General features: G+C 34.8%; 2 protein-coding genes across 8 annotated transcripts; both read left to right on the forward strand.

Annotated features, from left to right (window-relative positions):
• Positions 1-120: 120 nt before the first annotated feature.
• On the forward strand, positions 121-1,851 carry LOC122417059 (phospholipid phosphatase 6). The gene is made up of 4 exons (XM_043430299.1): positions 121-403; positions 528-665; positions 874-973; positions 1,266-1,851. The coding sequence occupies exons 1-4, from the start codon at positions 395-397 to the stop codon at positions 1,658-1,660; spliced, it is 642 nt and encodes a 213-aa protein (XP_043286234.1). The 5' UTR covers positions 121-394; the 3' UTR covers positions 1,661-1,851.
• Positions 1,852-2,373: 522 nt separating this feature from the next.
• On the forward strand, positions 2,374-20,758 carry LOC122416885 (ubiquitin specific protease 47). 7 transcript variants are annotated; one of them, XM_043429993.1, is made up of 26 exons: positions 2,374-2,457; positions 3,301-3,492; positions 4,012-4,200; positions 4,272-4,394; positions 5,813-6,008; positions 7,112-7,237; positions 8,233-8,436; positions 8,720-8,912; positions 9,439-9,537; positions 9,662-9,736; positions 10,994-11,071; positions 11,381-11,458; positions 11,793-11,971; positions 12,138-12,312; positions 12,420-12,541; positions 12,627-12,820; positions 12,924-13,362; positions 14,168-14,335; positions 14,652-15,027; positions 15,280-15,630; positions 15,749-16,105; positions 16,670-16,786; positions 17,070-17,320; positions 18,812-19,174; positions 19,359-19,534; positions 19,858-20,758. In XM_043429993.1, exons 5-26 carry the CDS (start codon positions 5,817-5,819, stop codon positions 20,006-20,008), a joined length of 4,464 nt encoding a protein of 1,487 aa, XP_043285928.1. In that variant the 5' UTR covers positions 2,374-2,457; positions 3,301-3,492; positions 4,012-4,200; positions 4,272-4,394; positions 5,813-5,816; the 3' UTR covers positions 20,009-20,758. The 7 variants fall into 7 exon arrangements, with proteins under 7 accessions (XP_043285928.1, XP_043285927.1, XP_043285926.1 ...); XM_043429992.1 differs by lacking the exon at positions 4,272-4,394; XM_043429991.1 differs by lacking the exons at positions 4,012-4,200; positions 4,272-4,394.
• Positions 20,759-20,813: the final 55 nt, after the last annotated feature.

Raw genomic sequence — 20,813 nt, forward strand, 5'->3', positions numbered from 1 at the left:
CAATCGTTGACGTGATCATTTTTCTTGCATGCTGTTTACTTATTGGACGTGTGTATCATCGCAGTATTCGAGGTTATGGCACGTTGTTTTTCTTCATTCTTCTTTTACACCAATCGATCAGTTTCACCTTTGTGGGTTGGCAATTATGGCATGAGGCATGACCACGGGCATGACCGAAGCAGAATAAATAAAATAACAAAGCAAATAATTTTGTCAGCGAGCTTTGCGGTTACGTGGACGCAGTTATACTTATCGGCTTATCTTTCAATGAAAATTTGCTGCCGATAACAATTGTCGAAAATTAAACCTACCAAAATTTTTGAGATAAAAATTTTCTGAAGTGCTGGGAACCATTGAGTAATTGTAGTCAAAATTTTGACTTCGTCTTCCAATAATGGGGAAGGTAACGATTTGAAAAAATTAATTTACGACTATTTTTTTTAATCACCTAATTAAGGCTCCGTCTGGATCATTTAATCAATTAATAAAACGCGTACTTTTTTTTATCACTTACTGTTTGATTAAAGGTCGACGAGAAAAGAAACGTCCCTTCGATTTTGAGACGATGTTTGGCAGTGGACGCTTACTTAACCAATGTTTTTGTCAAAAACATTGAAAGGTTTTTACCTCTGAGGCAACTCAAAGTTCACTATCAAGTGCTTGAGGTATTTATTTGTTAATGAATCATCGTTTTATTAGTTCTTGTTAAAAATATAAGGAAAAAATGAATTTTTTGAGAAAAATTCTACAGCTGGAAGATCAATTGTAGATTGTACCATTTATTGCTTTAGGAAACGATATGTTTCATTCATTAATCTAAAGTTAACTAAAACCATTTTCTATGTATGGATGTAAAGAAATTTACTATTTTAGTATTCATGCCATGGAATCATTTGGTTGGCAGGATTGTTGGCATTTATTTGGATCCTGAATAAAAGAGATCTATACCAAATGCAAGTCAACCTTATGCTAGGTAAGACTCAATTTCATTTTCAACATCTATATCCAAAGTGGGAAAAAAAGTGTTTCATTATATTTCGTTTGGAAGAAGGATTGTAAAAATAGGTAAAATTCTATCTCAAAAACATGATTTGGCTGAAAATTCAGACAGAAGATCTTTCCACAATCGTCTAGTCCAAGTCAAACAATTCTCCCTTGAACCATATTTTTTTCAATAAACAAAAGAAGTATCTTGGATTCACTAGGAGCTTTATTTTTTGATTTAACAAATAAGAATAGCAGTTCATTGAAACGCATTCTTCTAGCTCTTGTATTGGATATCCTTGTGATTGCTGTTCTCAAAGCAACAACACGAAGACGTCGTCCTAGAGAGAATACAGACCCTCTTTGTATGGGTCCAGACAAATATTCTTTTCCTTCGGGTCATGCATCACGTTCTGCCATGATCGTTTATTTTTTCTTCAATCTTTGGCCAGTGTCGGTTGTATTTATTCCACCGCTGCTCGCCTGGACAACGTCAATTTGTCTTTCTCGTCTTCTTATGAGAAGACATCACCTTCTAGACGTTGCAGCTGGAGTAATTGTGGGTATTCTTGAAGGAATGTTCATAGGTTTGATTTACCTTGAGCCAGCAACATGCGCAAATCTTATTTCTTGGCTGAGCGATGAAAAACTTCCAGGTGCGGAGTATGATGTTTGATAAATGATTATCTGGCTGTTGAGGTTTTGCATTGATTTTTTTAGCGTTCCTGAAAATTGTTTGTTTTCTTATTTCATTGAGCATTTCCACCAAAGGATAATTGTGACTTAGCACAACTCGTGTTGATTTTATACAAATTAGGTTTAATGAGAATTGTAATGTGAGACGAATAAATACAATATTTTGATGAACATGTATTATTTTCTTCAAGCATTTTTTCTTGTTTTTTTTTTATTTTTTCTAATGATCAAAGATAAAGAATTTGTAGCAAAGGAATGAATAAAACGTTTCATTAAATGTTCCTGCCAAATTATTAATTTTTCTAGGAAATAAAAAAAAAAATGGAAACTACAAACAAAATAAAAATAACTCACAAGTTTTCGCTCTCATAATTATTCTCGCTGAAATCATTTGCTTTCAATCAATTTTTCATAAAATATTATGTCAATACCTTCAAGTATACAAATATAAAAAACATGATTGAAAGAAACCAATCAAATCGAATTTTTTCATTTTGATGAAAAATCATCCATTCCATTTTACAATGGATTTTATTGAATGTGCATTTAATAAAACAATAATTGTGCTGGTATTCGTTATTTTTTTCTTCCCGCCAAACAAAAAATCCCTATGAGAGGAGTAGAAGAATATGATTGATTTTCGTGTTCTGCCGCAGCGTGATTGACGGCGCTTCGGTCAATACGACACTGGCCGTCGAGATACGCTGCTTATAAACGGGGGCTGAAAATAAAATATGGCGTAAAGTGATTGTTACACATGTGTCAATGATTATTTCGGTAAGAGATTGAACCAAACCTAAATCGGCGTAATTTTTGTTTGTTTCTATAAAAAATCGATAATCGTCTGAAAGAGTTATTCGAGAAGAAATAATATCGGTATAACGATTGTTTCTTGAATCGTGAGAATAAAACGGTTTGTTAAAATACGTCGAGCGCTTGTTGAGCGTTTAACTTCGTAACTAAAAGTTAAGACGAACGTGAAAGTTTTTGTGGATGTTACAAATATCATCGAAATTAAAAAATATAACATCGCAAGTATTTTCGTTAACGAGACATTGCAAAATTATTTTCTCGCAAATCAAAATTTACTCTTACCGAAATTTCTAACGCTTTTGGAACTTCGAACTTTCGGATTAATCGTACCCAACGAAAATCTTTGTTCTCTCGTTTCTTCTGAATATGTGAATATAAACAGCGAAACAACACAAGTGGATTAATTCATCACCCTTCCATTGAAATCTACAAAAAAATTTAAAGTCTCAACTTATCATTTCAGTCCCTATAGGTCCTCAATTTTTTTTAATCAACCTCTAGGACATCGTGACATTTCGATTTATTCAAAGCAATGCTAAGCTCATTATTACTCAAAAAATCATATTCAATAGAGGTGCCTGTGTTGACATGACAGAATAGATTAAGTTCAAGAAAAATGAATGGCTGCTTCCATTATTATTGATTCAAATATTTCAAAGTGTGAAATATACTCAATAATTTGATTAATCTTGTATTATTTTCGTTTATTAATCGTGTTTACTTTCAAAATGCTCAGTAATAAACTAAAATTACCTTTCGAGCACAGGAATTATTTCTATTTTGAGGTATATAAAAATCTTGTTACAGATGCCAATGCTCCCTGAAAGTGAATACCGATGTAAATTGTGACCAGTTGGCAGGAGCGTTAAAAAAAACAGTATCAATGCTGCTGAGCACTAGAATCTTGTGAACCATAAAAAACCCTTGCCCAGAAAGTTCTCCAAAAATTGTCATCACAAAGTTTACACATTGGAGGAACTTTGGAAAACATACTGCAAGGTACGTAAAAATGGTAAAATTTAGGCATTTGCTTAGTTTTACAAAGAATAAGTACATATTCGTTGGGAAAATCAAGATTCTGGAAAAAGTTAAAGAAGCAGAAAAATGCTTTTAAATTGTCATAGACACGAAAACTATAAATTCAAAATTGCCATTTGCCTCAAAAAAATGAATAGATTTCCAGAACCTACTGTATAGGGTGATGGAAAAGTTTCATGGCAAATTAAATTGATTTTTTAATCTGAGTTGCAACAAAAAAATTTTCCAAAAGATGTTTTTCAAGATTCCTTTCACTCTCTCGCTCTTTCTCCTCTCTCTCTCAGGCTCCCTCTAACAAGAAGTATATGAAAAAAAGAATGGAAAAATAGTTAAGATAAAATCTATACTACAGTTGATGAACTCCCAAGAATTTTGTCCTCTTTTCATTCAGGAAAGCTTGTCAGAGCTAAGTTTGTTGAAGAAGTGTTATAACCACGAGGAATCGAGCTATTAGATATTTTTTTTGTCATCCTTTTCCAGTCGATATGTGAATTGGATTCAGAGCTCTGGGACAAGAAGACTTGGAGCAGTCACAGAAAAAATGAAAGAATACGGAATGCACCGCTCGGTCGGGAAGGGGTTAAATCAGTGAATGGGCAATAACATGAGAATTTGAAAGCTTGAACAAGTGTATGACAAGAAACTGTGAGCTGAGCGAAGAACTGAAAGGTAACATAGAAAGTGAAAAACGATAGTAAAAAGTAAAAAAAACTTGGTAATGGAAATTTGATTTTCATCAGGTTTATTCTTAAGCGTCTGTTCATATTTTGGTGGAAAAAGAAGGAAGAAACAACGGAATATCCGGGTTTAGGATTGGAAGTCTGGTTCCAGGGGTCAGCCAAAGTTTTTGGGGAAAAAGAAAGGTGGGAGGAGGAAGAGTTCTCCCTCAAAATGGAGAGTGAAAAGAAGAGAGAATGAGAAAGGGGGAAAGAGAAAATGAGAGAGAGAGAGCGAGCGAGCGAGAGAGAGGGGAACAGCCATTTTCCGAGTCTTGGTTTAGATCATCTAAATATAGAATTAAGCGAGCGCGACTACGCGTCTCCCAATAGTCGTGTAGTGCCGTGCAAAGAGAGAGAGAGTGCGGGCCATCGGCCACAAAACGTTCCCGTGGATCTCACTCATTTTCTAACTCCGAGGATGGCAATTTGCCAAATCACGATTTAAGAATCCACTATTAAACTTTTACCTTTCCATATTTTTCTCTTTATTTTATCATCTCTTTCCTGCATTTCGTATTCTTTTCGACTACAATGTCCGCTCGGGATTCGGCCGGAGCTTGATCAAGTTTCTCAGTTAAATCGACTCGAGTTTTGCTCAAACGTGAATAAACAGGTGTGGATTAAAACACTGGGTAAACATGGCTCTTTTCATCCATTTTGTGCCCCCGTCGAACATTCTCTCAGGGTTTTTCATATCGCTAAGAAAGCTCACGCGTTTAAGAAGTTTCCTTCCTCAAGATATTCGTCGTTTCATCATTTAAAGTTTGTGGGAATTAGAGACACGAAAACGTATTTGGTTTATCGTGCTCCGAGATTTCCGTGATTTTATTAAAAATCAAAGCTTCCCTGTATCGTTTTCGTTTTCGGCTTTTTTTTCATCCTGCATGGATTTTGTGACGGTGAATCGCCACAATTATAAATATCGACTGTTTGGCATGAACATTTTCGCAGCTATTCACTGCTACTAACGCTTCACAAATAGAATTGAGGGAAAAAAATAGTCGCTAAAAAATAGACTCCTATAGCGTTGTTTTTGTTTTTTTTTGTTTTCGTATCCCAAGTTTAAAACGTCGAAATATCGGTTAGATTTCGTGCTGTTTATTCCCTTTTCGTGCATCGAAAGAATTATTGCGTTAAGCCTTTTCCTCAGGGGGAAATTTTTCGTGAAACACCGGAATGGTAAAATTGTCGTTTTTAGCCATTCGTAGAAGTTTATGTGAATCGTGAATTTTTCCTTTAAATTGAATTTTCATTTGGAATAAATGTAAAAGGAATGAAATGGTAAATATTTTGAAATCTTGCTTTAATTTTAATTGATGTGGCAATGAAAACTGCCATTGAAATCCTTGAAATTGTTCGAGATTTTCGAGAATCTGTAAGGTTCAAAAATTTTTCAATTTTTTTTGCTGGACAAATTTGAGTTTTATCCACATGAAAATTGATAATTCAGCTGAAACGAATGTTTGAAAATTCGTATCCAACCTTAGCTCGTGTGGATAAAGACGAAAATTTGACAATTATAATTCTTTTAGTGTGCATTTTTTGGTATTCTGTAATTGCAGAGAAATGGTGGTGGGGATGGCCGCTGATGGGATAATTATCGAAATATGGGATCTCGCCTGTGGCGGCGATGAACCACCGACACCAGTCGCGATACCGCAAGACCTTCGTGTTGCGGATCTCGTGCAACTCGTTTCCACCAGGTTTCGGCATTCGGTCGGAACATTTGGATTGTTACTTAAATGGGGAAGGAACAAGGTTCTGACCGAGCATTTACGAGCCGAAAGATTATTTTGTGTCCGGAATTTTGGAAAAAAATCGTGTTTTGGAACAAAATTTTTGTTTTTTTTTCCATTGTGAGTTTATGGGAAGGGCTAATTTATTTTTTTTTTGAGAAATTTTTATCTCGACAAATTTGTCTAGCAAAAGCTGTAGAAGAAATTCGTTTTTTCTAATCTTAATAAGTCTTCTAATAAGTTTTTTTTTTAAATCAAGAAAAGAGTAACCAACCACGAGTCAAAACGTTGTTTCGAAATGTTTTTACATTTACATGTATTCTAAAAATGATCAAATGATCAATTCAATCTGGTTTTTTGATTCTATGCGTAAAAACATTTGTTTAAGATAAAGTTGGTTGAGTTCCTTTTCGTAACCACTAATAAAAGAAGAACAACCAGTAGAAAAAAAATGCAAAGCTCAAGTACTGGCCAGTTTCTAATGGAATTAATGGGAACTTTGCAATCTGTGGAGAGTGAAATAAAATTTTGGATTCTTTTCAAATCTCTCGATCATGATAGTCTTCTTTTTTGTAATTTTTTCTAATATTATTGGGAAAAAGCAAACAAAAGAGTTTCACTTTCGATCATTCCTATAGAAAAAAACTAAATCCGTTTATTTTTACTATCGAAATAATCTACCAACCAATTGGTTTATTATGTGATAGAAAAAATAGAATAATTTTGTTGATCAGTTCATGGTGCAACGATAGGTCGAAAATTCTTAGAAACAATTGTTAAAAAAAATAATTGTTGCATTTTGATTCTTCGTCAAATTGGCACGAAAACGATATCTTAATTGAATTACATTTTCCCTTGTGGATTTTTCCACATATTTACAAGCGGACGAAAAATTATTGCTGTAATGACGAATGATAAGGACAAAAATATTTCCAAAACTTCGGACCCCTCAAAAATTTAGATGACAATTGATCGTTGATCGATTGTAGTTAGCCAAAAAAATGACAATTGCAGCTTTCGGCTGCTGTATTTGACTCTCGACTAAAAGAATGCTCGTGTGGTTTTTGCTTTTTTTTTGTTTGTTCTCTCTCTCTATTTCTTTGGGGGATTCGTCTTCAACTCCAGACGAATTTGATGGATGTGAGGAATGATCTAACGATAGCCGACTTAGGAGTGGATTTCACTACGGAAACGGATTACAAATTGCTCATTACTGAATGGCCGCCTTCGCCGTCGCAGAGCGATGAACTGGTGCGAAAATTATTTTTGGCACTTAAACCATTGTCGCTTTCACGTTTTTTTCCTCTCCTCATTTTTATCATTCTTTTCTCTGTAAAAATTTCAATCACTGCGCTGCGATGTCGCTCTATCGATGCCTATTTTCAAAAATGTGACGGAACGGATTGGATCACGTCAAAAACACAATTTTTCTACAAATTTTCATTCTCAATTCTTCGAAAGACAAAACGACAATTTTCGAATTTCAAACTTTTTTGACCATTCGCACAATTTTATTTGGAATCCAAAAAAAAAATTTAGATCTCCCAAAGATGTTATGAATGCATGGAGTTGTTACATTATTTTATAATTATCAACAAAATGTTTCCAAAAATGATTTTTCAATGAATGAACAAATGATTCATTTTTTGTCGAATAAAATCCCATTGTAAATTGTTCAGAAAGCTCAGAGTACTTTTTGAATTGATTTTTTCCATTTTTCAATACGATGTTCAATATAGTAACGAATCTTTCACCAAAAAAGTTTAATGTTTCAGTAAACTTTGAAAACGCTCTGACAATGTTCATGGACAAGGATAATCAAGTAAAATTTTTCCATCTCGAAAAATCTTCAAACTTCTTTTTTGTTATGAAAAAATATCGCTTGATCATATGTCAAAGAGAACCGAGTTGAAACAATGGTTTGATAGTTTTTTAGAAGTATCATCAATGAAAAAATCAACGTCAATAGAATTTTGAGTTACCCATCTTTCTAGATTCTTGTCCAATTGCAATTTATCAAATGTACAAATTGGAATATTCATTTGTAAAGAATGTGCGAATCGCTCTTGAACGGAATTCTGAAAAACTGCATGAGAAATGAAGAAAAAATTGCACGTAATTTGACAGTCGTTATCGAGCTTACATTTTTAAATTTTCTTCGTTTTAATAATTAAGAGTACCGTGCTCGGCAATGGGTGTTGATGCATGTTTTTTTTTTTTGGGTTTTGTGTTCGTTAAAATTGCAGACAATGTCGGATGTGGACGACGACAGGTCGTGCGTTTTGCTTAATATATTGGACCAAAGCAGAGGTTTTACACAAGAGCAACTCGTGCTGATGTCTGCAAGGCTCATGGATCTTTTTCGTTACGTCTCGTTGTGGTGCAAATACGAACCTGGAACTTACAGCCTTATCTTACAATCCGGAATGGGAGCAAAATCCTTTTTTCGGGTGAAAATCAAATACACTTTAGAAAAATAAACAAAAAAGAACAAGCGTAATAAAAAAAAATTGAAAGAACTTTCCAAGGAAGCAGCTCCCTAGCAAAATAGCCTCGAAAAATTCTTTGAGTATATTTTGCGTGTTAGAAATTCGAATGAAAAATTCTCATGTGCCTATGACTTCGAGGGAAAGGGAGAGAGATAAAAGAAACGGGATTTTTCGTATTTTGTATTCGCTTTCATAAAGCTTCATTACTTCTTATTTCTTTGATTTATATTTTTACTGAATACAGATCGAGCTGAACGAGAAAGACTCAAGGAAGTTGAATGAAATCGGTGTCGATTTGAAGTCATCCAAAGCCATGCTGCTCATCGACTCGACCTCGAAATCTCCGACCGATGAAGTCGAAACAGAAGACCCAGCGCCTCCGGAACAGCACAGCGACACGAAATCTTCACTTCCCTTCGTATACAAACCAGAAATTAGTAATAATTTTTAGATTTCACATTATTTTTTTATCATTCAAGAGTTACACGTGCGTCGAGCACTGAAAAAAGAGTACGGATAATAATGAAATCTTGTCGGCTGATCGTTCAGGGTCATTGATGGTAGGGAAAAGAAAGTTTAATTACCCACGAGTTCAGGAACGAACGAATTTGTAAAAATGAAAGAAATTCTTGGAACGAGGTTTCGTCATCGTGACGAAATCGATTTTTGAACTTCGGAGAATTAAGCAATTGACTTTTTCTGTTTTGAAAGCCTGCGAAAAGGCGAGTGGGAAAAAATCTTTGTTTCCTTAAATTCTGGAGATATGTGACCCTTCCAAATGCCACAGAGTGTCGGGAAAAAATATGTTCACTGCCCGGATTATGATTCAGCCGATTATTACTAAAAATTGACATTTAGTAAAAGCATGCAGCACATTGTTCAATTTTTCTTGACTCTTCGTCTTTTAGACCTTAAAATGAAGAGAGACAGCTAAACTAACATTCATTAATGTATTGATCACAGTTTTTTCTCCGGAATTCAATCCCTCGAACGAAGAAGATGCGCTCGACAGTAAATCATCAGACGATGAAAGCCAGCGGAGTCCGACTTCCGGGGATACTGGTAAGTTATAAAATCCGAAATTTCGTTTCGTTTAATCATCGTTTTTGACGAAGATAAAATCACTCAGAAATGACCGGAAAGAACGATGCTAACAAAGTGTTTTTATAATTTTTGAAAATCGTAGGTTATGAAACGGGAAAAAGATTCTCTAGGGAAATATATTGCAGAAGACGTTCGCGAGGTCGATATGAGGATACTGGTGAGATTTTCATTAAGACGCATAGAAAATGAAGCAAAATTCGTTTTTTTTTTTCATAGTTTGTAAACTCTCAACTTATAATCAACAGCAATTTTATTCAACTTTTCATTTTCGTATGGCAGTGAACTTTGACACTCTCTTCTCATCCGAATTATCGCTACACTATTTTAGAGACGCATGTTTCGACAAGTTCACGCGAAAAAAATTTAACGAAACGAGTCTTTTCCGACCTATTTTGAATTTTAGCATTCAATCAAATACGTATATAAAAAAAAAGTGAAAATTGCCATTTTTGTTACCACTAGCAAAGCGTGAGGTTTTAAATAATTAAAAAAACTAAACACTGTTTCAAAAATTCATCAAAACGAGCTCATCTCGTTCGTTTGTCTTTGAGAAAAAAAATGAATGAGAAATTGCGGTAAGAGTCGCCCGACTCTATGGTCAAATGACTACTTATTAATCGTCGAAATAAAATTGGTTATAAGAAAGATTTTCTGTATTGAATAAATTTTAGGGCAATTTAAACTGTATTCGTATAAATTTATACAAGATCATATTTAATCATTTATGATTCGAAATATCTTATGATTGCTTATGTGACTCGGTTTTTCAATAAATACATATACATATCGGTTCTCTTCTCACCTGACAGTCGAAAGATATCCTAGCCTCCAAACTCGCCAGCTATCACGAAAAGTATACATATATATGTATACATTCTTAACGTTGCCAAGTATATCGAGCCACTTCATGGCAGTCGATCTCCTGCCATTTTCTGAGTTTTCATCGAGATTATTTAAAAAAATTCTCTTCGAATGAGTCGATGGCCCTATATTTTTAGGGTCACATTGGAATCTTTATAATATAATCTATGAGGAGCAATTTTAACATAAACTATATCTGATCGATAAGGAAATGAATTCTGCAATCATAGTGTTGACGGGATGGGTTTCCTTAAGATGCCGTGTTATATTTCTATTTTTGATCGTAAATTTTTTGATATAATCTTCGGTAACCTATTAAATCCTTTATCCATATGAAAGTTTATCATGTAAAAATTATATAATTTAAAAATCACGAGTCCGTCTAATATCGATTGTCGCGCAACTCCTACCTTAAAACTGAAGGTATCCAGCTAAAAAAAATTATGAAATTTTAAAAAATTGTCTTATGCTTATTTTACTTGAAGATGAAATCATCTGATAGTGGCTATAGAATTGGATGTTAACTCAGTATTTTTATAACTTTTGTGAATAGTGGCAATTGATATGCTGTACGCCAGCTGCTTGAAAAGGGCCGACAAAGAAAGGGAGTCAGACCGATATCACGAAATTGGTAAGAAATTTTTGAGTTCATAGAAATTTAAGGAAAGCGCAAAGCGTGAGGTTTTAAATAATTAAAAAATCCATCAAAATGAGCTGATCTCGTTCGTTTGTCTTTGAGAAAAAAAATGAATAAATAATTGCGTAAAAATTATAGACAAACAATTTTCCGAAGCAGGTTTTAAAACTAAAGGTATCCAGCTAAAAAAAATTATGAAATTTTAGAAAATTGTCTTATGCTTATTTTATTTGAAGATGAAATCATCCGATAGTGGCTGTAGAATTGGATGTAACTCAGTATTTTTATAACTTTTGTGAATAGTGGCACCTAAATTGATGAGCACCAGCCGCAAGAAAGAGGACGACGAAGAAAGTGAGCCAAACCGACATGACGAAACTGGTAAGAAATTTTTTAATTCATAGAAATTTAAGGAAACACGAGCTTCATTAATTTCTCCAACAATTATTATCACGTTTAATTTTCGTGCATTTTTTCATAGATTGATATTTGACCTCCAAATCATTTTCTTTTTGACGAAAAATAAAATTCTAGCTTGAACATTGATACTCACTTTTATGTTGAAAATGTTCGTTCCATAATGTTAGCGCTCTGAGGAAACGTAAAAAATAAAACAGAAAATTTTGAACCCGGACAGTCATTTTCTCACAATTTCCACGTGTCCCATCGCTCTCGGTTCTTCAACTAAGTACTACCATTTTTCTTCATCCCACAGGTTACGTCGGTTTGGTCAACCAAGCAATGACTTGTTATCTCAACAGTCTCATTCAAGCCCTGTACATGACGCCAGAATTTCGCAACGCCTTGTACAATTGGGAATACACGAATGACTCGGATAAGGACGAGGCTAAAAGCATACCTTATCAATTACAAAAACTGTTCCTTAACCTGCAGGTCAGTGCTGTTTTCATCATTTTTAAAAACACTGGAATTATAGCATTGAGTAATTAACGCGTTCTACGAAAACTTGAAAAACAAAGATCTGAAGAGATGCGTTGCTGTAGAAAATTACAAATTCTACTGTCATTAATTGAACATTTACTTTCTTTTCTCCCATTAGACGTCTTCGAAAAATGCCGTTGAGACAACACCGTTGACGAAAAGCTTTGGTTGGGACTCGACGCAAGCTTGGCAGCAGCATGACATCCAGGAACTTTGCAGAGTCATGTTCGATGCACTTGAACAGAAATTTAAAAACACTGCACAAGCCGATCTAATTAATCGGCTTTACGAAGGTGAGAAACGAAACTGGTAAAAATACTGATTTTCTTCAAAATATTATTAAATTTGTCAATTCGTGAATTTTTTAACTTTAGTTTTATTCGTAAACTTTCATTTCCAGGCAAAATGATCGATTACGTTAAGTGTCTCGAATGTGGAACCGAAAAACAGCGCGAGGACACTTTTCTCGATATTCCTCTGCCTGTAAGACCATTCGGTAGCAACGTTGCGTATAACAGTGTTGTAAGTGACTTTTCAATCGAAAAAATACATTGAAAATTATCGTTTTAAGAGTCTATTTTCTTTCATAAAACCGTTCATTTTTCAGGAAGAAGCACTCACCGCCTTTGTTCAACCGGAAACCCTGTCTGGTACGAATCAGTATCATTGTGAGACGTGTAACAAAAAATGCGATGCCCACAAAGGCTTGAAGTTTGCCAAATTTCCGTATTTTTTGACGCTACAACTGAAACGTTTCGATTTTGATTACAACACCTTTCATCGTATCAAGCTAAATGATGAGTGAGTGTGAAAGTGCACTGATGTAAACGTTTTGTTTCCACACTTGATGAAAAATTGTCTCGAAAAATTTTTTGTGGACTTTCCTCTATTTCCAAAATTGCAGGGTCACTTTCCCCGATATTCTCAATTTGAATTCCTTCATTCCATCAACATCGACGGAATCGAGTTGTAACGATGAGAATTCGAGCCTAAATAAGGCCAAAAGCGACAATGGCTCAACGACGGACAGCGTCGAGGACGATTCTCCGCCTTGCAATAACGGTATAGCCGTTAACGAAAATTCATCGAACGATAATTACGACGACGATGGAGATGAAGGAATCGAGAGGAGCAATGGACCTTCCACGTCAAGCTGCAATTCTCACAATCACGAAAACGAAAAGAAACGTGACAAATTACCTCCGGCAAAAGGGCCTTACGTTTACGAATTATTCTCCATTATGATTCACAGCGGTAGCGCAAGTGGCGGCCATTATTACGCTTACATAAAGGATTTCAGAACCGGAAAGTGGCTTTGCTTTAATGATCAAAATGTCTCGACGGTAAAATCCTATTTTTATTCATATTTTTATCAATTTTGGAATTATTATTCCGTGATCGAAAATCAATCGTGAATTTCTTACGAAACTATAAATCCAAATAGAAAAATTTTAGTTTTCATTTTCTTAACTTATCCAAAATCACAATAAATTTGAACGTATTCGACGTTTTTATTATTATCTTTTCCACATCTTTCATAAATTTTGAGAAGATAGTGATCCATACTATTCTGAGAAGATGAAAACAAAAAAATTCGCGACATTTCCGAAAATTTTGTTTCTTTTTATTGTTGCTGTTATTTAACCCTAGAACGCATGACTGGGGTGTGAGCACACCCCACGCGAACTTCAAACTACGCTCCCGTCCTAACAAGCGACATTATTGACTGATTATCGACGGATTTTTTTATATATAAATTCAATTGAAATTAGTTTTATCGTACATCATTCTTTTCGTTATAAAAAAACGAAGAAAATGGTGTAGGATAAAGTCAGTTTAGCATCGTAGGACCGGATTTATAAGCAGAAAAAGAGTGGGGTGCGTTCAAACCCCGGTCATGAGGTTGAGGGTATGAAAAAAGGCACATGAGGTGTAGGGTTAAGTGATGTTATAAATGTATTTGAATATAAAACTAATTAATAATCCATAATAATACGAAAAAAATAGAAAATAGTTTTTAACACTAAGTCGTAGTGAAAAAAACGATTTTTTTTTAACTATTTGAGAAGATGGAAACACTTGAAAATTTCTTGCAGTTTACTATCTTTTACTGCAACAATTTTATTCGATTTAATTTTTACTTTTTAGATTACTTACGAGGACATACAAAAAGCTTATGGCGGTGGACCAACGAGAGCATATTACAGTGGTGTTTACAGCAGCAGTTCAAATGCGTATATGCTAATGTACAGGCAAATCGATCCGGCTCGTAATGCATTACCGATGCAGGTGTCGGATTTTCCAGAACATTTACAGGTTAGTTGATTGAATATTTCGTTGTAGACCAAGGAATGAGAGAGAGGCCACGTTGACCTATAACCTCAGGTTCTTAAAAAGGATTACGAAATCGGAATGTTTCGTACAAAAAAGCTTTTAGCATTTTTTCGGAAATTCCATTCTAAAGAAAAAATTTCCTATAAAGGATTCCGTAAAAATTGGAATCAATATTTGCAAATGAAATTAGATGAACATTTCAAAAATGCAAATAGAAAATTTAGCAGATATCGAGTCGATCTTAGATCTGGGAATCAATTTAAAGTTATTGAATCTCACGCTACGCCAATTTTTACAGGAATTATTAGTGAAAACGCAAGAGTCCGAGGAAAGTAAAATGTTGTGTCGTCGATTGTTGGTGCAAGAAGGATGCGTTATTAAGGTTTACTGTCATCACCCGGTAAAGAGAACTCTCATAAACAAAAAATTGCTTTGTCTCGAGTCAACTTGGAGCGAGGCCATTGACAAGGCTTACAGAGCAATGATGCTCGACGACATCATCGATCGTGATCAAGTACGTTTAGTCACTTATCAAGAAAGTACCGGTCTCATTCTCTCAAGCTTCGAGGCTCGAGACGACGAAATGCTGTGCTCGGTTGTTGGTCGCAAGCCGGATACTTTGTTGTTGGAAATTCGTAAAAAGGATGAACCTTTCAAGTCTTATCCGCCTGACAGTAAGTACAGTCCAATTTTCACATTTCATATTTTTTTCCTTCGATGCGTATGAACAAAAAAATCATTGAGTTAAACAAAAATGTTAAAAGCCTAGAATGATTATTTTTTTACAATTTTTTAAATATTTCCGTTTCGAATATTTTATCGAGCAAAAAACATAGAATGAGCTATTTTTATATCTGCGAGCAAAGTAAAATAATCAAGCCAATGGAAATTGTTTTTTCATATTAATTTGAATTTAATATTCACAGGTCTCCCAAAGTACGTTTACGTCATCGATATCACGAAAAACGAAGTGATTCAAGGTCCGATCGTTGTCCGAGCTCGCTTGACCCAAACAGTCCAGGAGTACAAGGAGCAATTGGGTGTGACGTTGAACATGGACCCGAAGGAAATTTATCTCATATTCCAACCTGGGATACTTTCGACAAGGGTCGTTAGTGCTAATGAAAATACTTTGCAAGAAGAGGGTTATGCAAATGCTACTAAAGTCATTGTAGAGACTTCACTCGGTTCTGGAAAAATTACGGATTTATCGAACATTCGTGCCCTCATTACTGGTTTAATATTGATAAACGTTCCTTTGCCGGACGTGAACGAAGGTAATTCATTTTTTGTGTGCTGTGACGCACTAATTCGGAATATTTTTTCTTTGGAGTCTGTTTTACACTGTACAAAACATATTTTTGTTTTTTTTTTTATTCTTTTATTCTTTTGTAGAAGAGTTACGAAATTTAGGAATTCCAAGCTTGGACAAAAGTAAACAAACCGAAGGGCCGATTCCCTTGACGAATGGTCCTCCAAGGTTGATCGTTGAAACAGTGAAAAACGGCGACAAACTGGAAACGAACGAAACGTCGACGATTAAAATAAACGATGTAGAGGAAACTCCACCAACACCAGCGGTGCCACATCCACCAACTTGCAACAAAAGAACGTCCAGTCCGCAGGTACAACAAACGGAAACCGAAGACTGGTACACGCCGGAACAAAGCAACAGCGAAGATAGCAGCTTGAGTTACAGCGATCGCACACTTGTGGGAGAAGACGATGCGTCCGAGGACGACGATTATCCATGTAAATTGCTCTTTTTTCCGCTTCACCTAAACACACCCGCACTGCTCGTCAAAACGAATTTCCGCTCACTAACCCAAAGGAATGTCATTTGTCTAGAGTTTATCTTCGTCATTTGCTTCCCGTTGAGACATTTAATGTTCTGTTCTATTCAATTACTTTTCTGACTGAAAATACTGTTTTTAAAAAATATATTTAGAATGGTTTCTAAGATATTTGAAAGTAAAAAAAGAACAGACAATTAACATCATCATTGATCAATGATAAAAATACGATGCTTGAGCAAAAGACGAAATGCAAAGAAATTCCTGTCTTTTATGATGAAAAGCGTTTTTTTCGGTAATTTCTATCCAGTTAACCTTCGTAAAAAGTTTTAACAGGCTACAAAAATTATTAAATTTCCCTAATTTTTATTTGTGATTTAGGAATGAAATATCCATCATTTCCAGGATCTAAGCTAAGAGATTCTTTCCGATCATTTCGAATTTTCGAACTTTCCATTCAGATTCGTAACCAGTGGCTCGCAAAAGAGAATGTTTAGTAATCAATTTCGTTTGTTCCTTTCAGTAGCAAATATTGATCGCGAGCTTCCCAATCAAACGTCGAATCAGGACAGCAATCAGGTCAAAAACCCAAGTGAATATATTTTCAAGGTCACGCGTGATGAGCACGAGCCTGATAAACGTGAGTATAATAGTTCTAACTTTGAATTTCCGTTTATTTTTTCAAATTTACTACATTCGTTTCGATCTGAACCAAAATACTCTTTGTCAGCCTATTCCAGATCGTTTTCCTTTTATCCATAATAATCTATATATAAATTTATAAGAACTTGATGAATTCAGTTTAATTCTATGAAAACGAACATTGCTTGATCATAAAGATTCACGTTAGTAACGTAAGAAGCTTGACATAATCAATCATTTAATTTTTCTTCTTTTTTTTAACAATTGTTATTATTTTGTAGTTCTCAGAGTTCTCTACGACAAACGAATCGATTTGAACACGTTCAAAAAATTGTTAGAACCATACGTTGGCGTTCCTGCGAAATATTTTAGAGCAATGTGTCGACCACACACGGAAGTCGAGAGTCAGCAATTACAGCTCGATTCGTGTTTCGACGACGGTACTACGGTTTGTCTGAAACTTGGAGGCAATCTACGTTACGGAGAATTCAAAGTTTCCCTTTATCAGTTGGATATCGAGTCAGAAACGGAAGTAAGATTTTTCATTTATCAATAATTTTTAATAATTAAACAAGCAAACACTCAAAACTCAATTCTTTTCTCTTGGGAATGTATTTTATATTTTTCTATGATAAAAATTGTGATTGCAACTTATTCGAAACACTTGTTCAACATCAAAAATAGTATTGACTCATAATTTTTATTTGGTTTTGCAAATATTGAATTTTTTTCTTCTAAGTTAACTCGCTTTGTTCTGCTTTTTTCCTCAAGTTTCTCAAAGCCATTTCAATTATTTCGTTTTTTACACATGCTTATATGTCGCTGAAGTTTCCAACGTTGGACTTCAACGAAATTGAAAAAAAAAAAAAAAATTCGATTCACCTCTTTTTTATTCCACGAATCACTTCGTGAGGTCGAAAAAAAGACGTGCCAAGTTTGGTCGAAAAATTCGTTCTGGAATACCCCCGTCATAAGGGTACAATTGTCGACAAAGCCACCCCGAAGCCGAATTTTGAGATAAAAGATCATTCTTATTTTTTTTTATTCACGATTTGCTTCTCGAAGCAGAAACAGAGGGACTTGCCACGATTGATCGGAAAATTCGCTCCGGAACATTGTATTCCGTGGGTGTTTTTTAACTCATTAACGCCCGAGCGTCCCGTTTTTTTTACCAAACTTTCAACGCGATTATTATTTGTGTTATAGCCGTTAGGAAAATTTTGTTTTCAGGTATATCGACGTAGAATTTTATGCTCTTACAGAATATTAACTCAAAATTCCGAATGAACATTAAGAAAAAAAAATATTTCGAAAAATTTCGAAATTTTCGAATCTTGGAATTTTTTCTAAGTCTATTGCCTTCGAAATTTTTTTTTTTTTTTCGGTCATTACAACTTTGTCTCATTCGACTCAGAATCGCATGAAACATGTTTCGAATCCATCGTGGGAGGTCATTTTTTCGATTTCTGCGATTTTCGAAAAATTTCGAAATTTTTGAATCTTGGAATTTTTTCATGGTCTATTGCCTTCGAAAATTTTTTTTTTTTGGTCATTACACTTTTGTCTCATTTGACTCAGAATCGCATGAAACATGTTTCGAACCCATCGTGGGAAGTCATTTTTTCGATTTCTGCGATTTTCGAAAAATTTCGAAATTTTTGAATCTTGGAATTTTTTCATGGTCTATTGCCTTCGAAAATTTTTTTTTTTTGGTCATTACACTTTTGTCTCATTTGACTCAGAATCGCATGAAACATGTTTCGAACCCATCGTGGGAGGTCATTTTTTCGATTTTTGCGATTTTTGAAAAATTTCAACCCCCGAAATGGAGGTGTTCCGGAACGAATTCTTCGACCAAACTCGGCACGTCTTCCTTTTTTCACCTCGCGAAGTGATTCGTGAAATAATAAAGAGATGAATCGAACATTTTTTTTTTGCAATTTCGTTCAAGTCCAACGTTGGAAACTTCAGTGACATCATGCTCATGTCGATTTGTTGAATGACAAAAAAATCGCTTTTTCAGCCTTTTAGATTTTTGTGCGACGCGATTGTTTGGAAAGAGGCGACGGTTGCGCAAACGAAAAAAGACATTCTGGCAGATATCAGTAGGAGATTCAAAATCGAAATACCATATGAGAGGTGCAGGTTGAGGCGAAAATATCACAAAGTAGCCGCGAATGTCTTTATGGATGATCAAAAAATGAAAGATATCCGATCCTATTGGCCTCACGAAATTATCATTCAAGAATTACCCGGTGAAGAAACCGTCACCAGTCCAACCGACGTTATCATATTTGCCAGGCGATTGTCCAGTCTCGAGGAAAAAGCGGGACCTTTACAGGAGATAGTTCTTAGTGACAAGTCCGTCACCGAAGTTCGCGAAAAGGTAAGTACCGAAATTCCACTTGTAGTTATTTCTTTCTTTTTCAATAGTTAAAAAACCTCATCGAGTATAAAAATAATTGAAAAAATCTGGCGATTCATTAAGGTTTAGTTGCAGCAATTTGCACTGATTTTATTTCAATAACAAATTCCACTGTTCTAATATTTCCTTGTACGATTTTGCTTAGATTTCACAAATATCCGGTATTCCTGACGAACATCTAACAATAGCAAGCTGTAAAGGCTCGTTACCAAACGACGTATTGATGATGGACCAGCATCAATACTGGCACAGCCATGGGACAGAAATCGAGAAATGTTCCCGAGCTTTCCGTATTGAAGATGGCAGCATCATATATTACAGGTAATTTTGCAATTCGATCGTTTTTATTTCAATATTTCATAATGGCGTTAATGAAAAAAGTGAAAAAATATACCTTCACAGAAATGTTCCGTACTTCCGAGCATAAGAAGAGTTGAGAATCCAAAAAATCTGATTTTAGTAGAATCTTCCAAAAATATTACTATGAATCGTGATGATCAAAAAGATTTTTGGGATACCATTTAAATTGAAATATTTCTAGATACCAATATTTTGCCGAAAGCATGACAACGAAGCGTATTCGTGATGTATTTCAGTGTGTTCGTTTTCTTTCATTTTATTTCTTTCCGATTTTATAATTACAGAGATACTAGCACAGTGTTGAGCGACATCAGCAACCAGAAGGTCATATTGGATCGTCATTATGTACGAAAATCAAAAATTGTAGAAGCATCGCTGGGTTACCCTCGGAGAAGAACCGAACTAGGTCTCAAGATCTACTTGGACGACATGTGATCTGACCTTACGGCAATATCCTGAACCGAGGCTTAAAAGAGGAATGTAAAAGAGGCGAGAGAAAAATAATAAGAGAACGAAAGTTCTAAAATCTCGGTTGGGATGGCCATTAGGCACGATTTAAAAATGAGAAAAATCTAAGAAATCGTATTTTAAGAGAATTCTTAGGTACTTCTTGCTGTTTTCTCCTCGAAGCTCGAATCGTAAATCGCACTTTACGAAAAAAGTATCGATGTTGAGGAAATCAAAGAAAAAAAACAACGAAACGCACCCTCTGAATCATGTATTTTATTTATACTTTTTTTTTCGCCTATTACAAACTTTTCCGCGTTTTTCTGTCATCGGACATAAAAAAAATAACGATAAAAATATGTCTATTGCAAATCATGTGAAAAATTTAAGACAAATTATTTACGCTGCATTTACTGCTTTAGCTTAGCATTTTTTTCTGCGAGTTCGATGCTTTTTTGATAGTTTATTTACTGAATCGCCGAATAAAAAATCTCAATCTTTGACAGAATTTTCGAAACTCCGTTTGATTTTTCTTCGTGATTTCGCCATATTTTCAATCCTTTTTTTTGAATGAACGGATTATTCAAAATGCGAAGAAAGAAATAAACTTGAAAGAACATACGAGTATGTGGGTGCGAGCGATTCGAGTTTCTCGGAGAATCAGAAATATCTTCGACAGACTTGAAAAAAACTAAAATACACGAAAATTGAATGAAAAAAACATCAACACACGCTAAAGAAAAATGAAATGAGTCGAAGGAAACGAAAAAATTCTCACTGTATCATACACTGT

Source organism: Venturia canescens, chromosome 10 (assembly GCF_019457755.1).
Source record: "Venturia canescens isolate UGA chromosome 10, ASM1945775v1, whole genome shotgun sequence".
Lineage (NCBI taxonomy): Eukaryota > Metazoa > Arthropoda > Insecta > Hymenoptera > Ichneumonidae > Venturia > Venturia canescens.